Source organism: Montipora foliosa, chromosome 11 (assembly GCF_036669935.1).
Source record: "Montipora foliosa isolate CH-2021 chromosome 11, ASM3666993v2, whole genome shotgun sequence".
In the NCBI taxonomy this organism is placed as follows: Eukaryota; Metazoa; Cnidaria; class Anthozoa; order Scleractinia; family Acroporidae; genus Montipora; species Montipora foliosa.
This window is the reverse complement of record NC_090879.1, coordinates 1574294-1577363: the sequence shown is the minus strand read 5'-3', so window position 1 is coordinate 1577363 and position 3070 is coordinate 1574294. Positions and strand designations below refer to the sequence as shown.

Below are 3070 nucleotides of genomic sequence, written 5' to 3'. Positions count from 1 at the left end.
ACCAACATTTGACTTGTTGTGTTAATTGTTAATTTCACTTATACAGTGTCCCCAATTAGTGCTCCAGCGCTAAATCTACTAGATACTTAAATAAAGTTCCTTTCCTTTCCTTTCCTTGGCCAGCTGGGTCATGTCACGAAATCAAATCCTGCGGAACGGAACGTTTGCTTTCGGTTTGAAATGCTTATTCAACGTATCCTCAGTTCGCTTTTTGGTAATTATCCTTACCCTGGCCTTCATCACAGAGTGAAGAAAATAACTTGCAATGTCTTGAACCTGTAAACTGGCGACACTTCGTCTGTTCGACATTAGAGGACATTAGGTATTACGTTTACGGCAAACGGAAAACGTCGGACTGAAATTTGCATTTTGCCAAAAATGGAGGAAATTCGTTTGATATGAGCTCATTTCTTGCGTTTTAGCAGCAGGTATCAAGTGACTTTGCAGCAGCCCAGCGTTTGCGCAGATTGGTAGGACATTTGGCATGCGTAATGAGGCACGAAAACCGAGCAATCAAGCGTGAATCCCGAATAGAGGTCTCGCAATAAGAGAAGAAAGGGTGAAACTGGCTGTCTAAATTCGACAATTTTCAATAGCTAGAGATGAATTTTTTTGCAATGATAGACTGGCTTTTTTGTAGTTGAAGGTTAAATCTACAATTCTATAAAAAAAACTAAGAGAGCAGTTGAAAGTAGTATCCTTGTTACTTCAAAAACTGTGCTTTTTTGGTGTTTCTTGTATGCGAAATGACCCTTACCTCCCCCCCCCCCCCGGGAGACTTCCATATAAAAGGGGGAGGGATGCTCGTCGTTTCGCTTAGGGGTATAAATTTTATTTTGGATCTTGGTTTCACTTAGGGTGTTCTGGGCAAAGCGCAATCATACTAGTATGGCCGTGAAGGTCTCCTTTAGGGTTGCGCACGAAGAAATATAAAAGTGTATTTTTACACTTTTATATTTCTCCACGTAGGTGGAATTATTAGATGATAATGTCTTTGCCATCATTAAAAGGCACTGTATTTTTTATATATCCGTGTTTTAATGTGGTCTCTTTTAGGGGTAAAAAAAAAATCCCTGGGCCACGCCCGGATTGGTCTCCTTTATGGGTTTAATTTAAAATCTCCGACGAACATCCCTTCCCTTTTTACATGGGAGTTCCCCACCCCCCCCCCCCCCCCCCTCTTCCTTGGGCTGTGGGAATGGAGACGAACAGAAGAGAATCTGAGGAAAGAAGAGCTTGGTAGAAGCTGGCATGGATCGTGCTTCCTTTTCTCTTAATACTAAAACAAGTGTATTCTCGCTACGTCAGTAACCTTGCCACTGTACTATGAGCATAGGCGTTCCGTTCCAAATTTTCTTTGCAACTATCCGCTCAGCTTGATAGATGCCGAGAACGTTAGGTTTTCTATCGCAGAATATTCGGGTACGTGAAATCACGGCAGTTCCTAAGCTCTCGTATTAGGACTCCGGTGGACGACTACGTTTCTCCATCTTCACAAAGAATCCAATATTGTGGCCGAAGGAAAGAAACTGGAGTATTTGTAGAGTTTATTGGCAGGCCAAAGGGATGCCGACGGATCAAAAAGCACTTTATCACCCATTAGATAATCTGACCAAGAGTTGTTTGTTATAACTTATTTGTCCAAACAAACAAATCTAACAATTGCCCATTCTGTAAAGCAAAATGAGAAAAGTTAACTGTTTAATAAAATGTCCATTGCTAAATATGCGCATGTGCAACTTCAGGAAACAAAACAAGAGACAATAGCGCTCTGCGTTCATTGTTTAGTCTGTCACCAAGTCAAGATAATGAGCTTCGTTGTGCGTTCTTAGCAATCTATGATCCAAGCACTTTCTAAGCGTTCACGCATGCTGACGCACGATATGAACTAGAAGTAAATGTCCCGGGAACAAAACGCATTCTGTTTGAAACGTGATGATTAATCACTCTATTCTTTACCCCTTTTCCAGCGGCGAACAGTTCAAAAGCCAGTACCCATCTTTCCCAGCGTGGCAAAATTCCAACCGTCCATCTGAACAATCAAATGGCCTCAATCCATTCACAACTCAAAACTACACTCGACATCTTCAAGCAAATACACACAAATGACGTCCTCGTCCTCAAAATATAGGATCCCCACAGATTCCGAAGGAAATAATTGGATTTAACCACACTCGTAATCTAACTCCTTTTTTTCTACACATGCGCATGTCTTTTACACAACTTATAAGGAGGGTGGAGAGGGAAGGTTAGAACACGGATACTACTGACTTGGCTGAATTTCGTGACAAAGCCCATTTATAATTAACTGTATATTCAATAAATAAATAAATAAATAAATCCCAATCGATCAAAATCTATCCTGAAAATATCAAATAGGTTATACAGGAAATAAAATTAGCATGACTATTTTAAGAAAAACAAGGAATCCTTTCAGTTTATAGAATATGTTTCGACAGAAACTTCTGCCATCCTCAGTTATTCAGAATACAAGGCGATGGATGCTAATTTTAAAATACGTAGAAAATGCTAATGTGAAACTGATAGTAACAACGGAATGAAGTATAGCGTGAAAATGTGAGAATTAAAAAGATAGTTTAAGATTGTTGATTGTTGTTGGCAGAAGTTTCTGTCGAAACATGATCTATAAACTCAAAGGTTTCGTCGTTTTCCTAAAATTCTTTACTTGTCTGCCACTATCAAGACCATTTGGAGGCATAACTATTCGTGTAATTCCCATTTTTACGACGGTTTATTCCTCTGGAAGCCTTTTGGTGTCGTTGCACAAAGTTAGGTCTTCGAGTATGAACGAAAGTCTTGTTATTGTACAAAGCTTTCAAGATATAACCATAGGCAACTCGACTTCTTTTCCTGTTATTTGTCAAGGTCTTTCTTTCATCATCATATCCCGGACAGTCTCCACAGTGTTAAGCCTTCTACAGCAGCCACCTGGACAGAAAACTTCCTTAAATGCTCGCCTGTATTTAGGAATTCTCCAAGCATAAATGAACGGATTAAAAACACAGTTTACTAAAACGATTGTACCTGACAAACCAAAAAAAATTTGATA

At 39.6% G+C, this 3070-nt stretch overlaps 1 protein-coding gene across 1 annotated transcript in view; it reads right to left on the bottom strand.

The window, feature by feature from the left end:
• Positions 1 to 2143: 2143 nt before the first annotated feature.
• Positions 2144 to 3070, bottom strand: part of LOC137977471 (adrenocorticotropic hormone receptor-like) — a 1741-nt gene continuing 814 nt past the window's right edge. The window contains exon 1 of the mRNA XM_068824697.1: positions 2144 to 3070. This exon is cut by the window's right edge and continues 814 nt beyond it. Coding sequence (XP_068680798.1) covers positions 2882 to 3070 — 189 coding nt within the window. The 3' untranslated portion in view covers positions 2144 to 2881.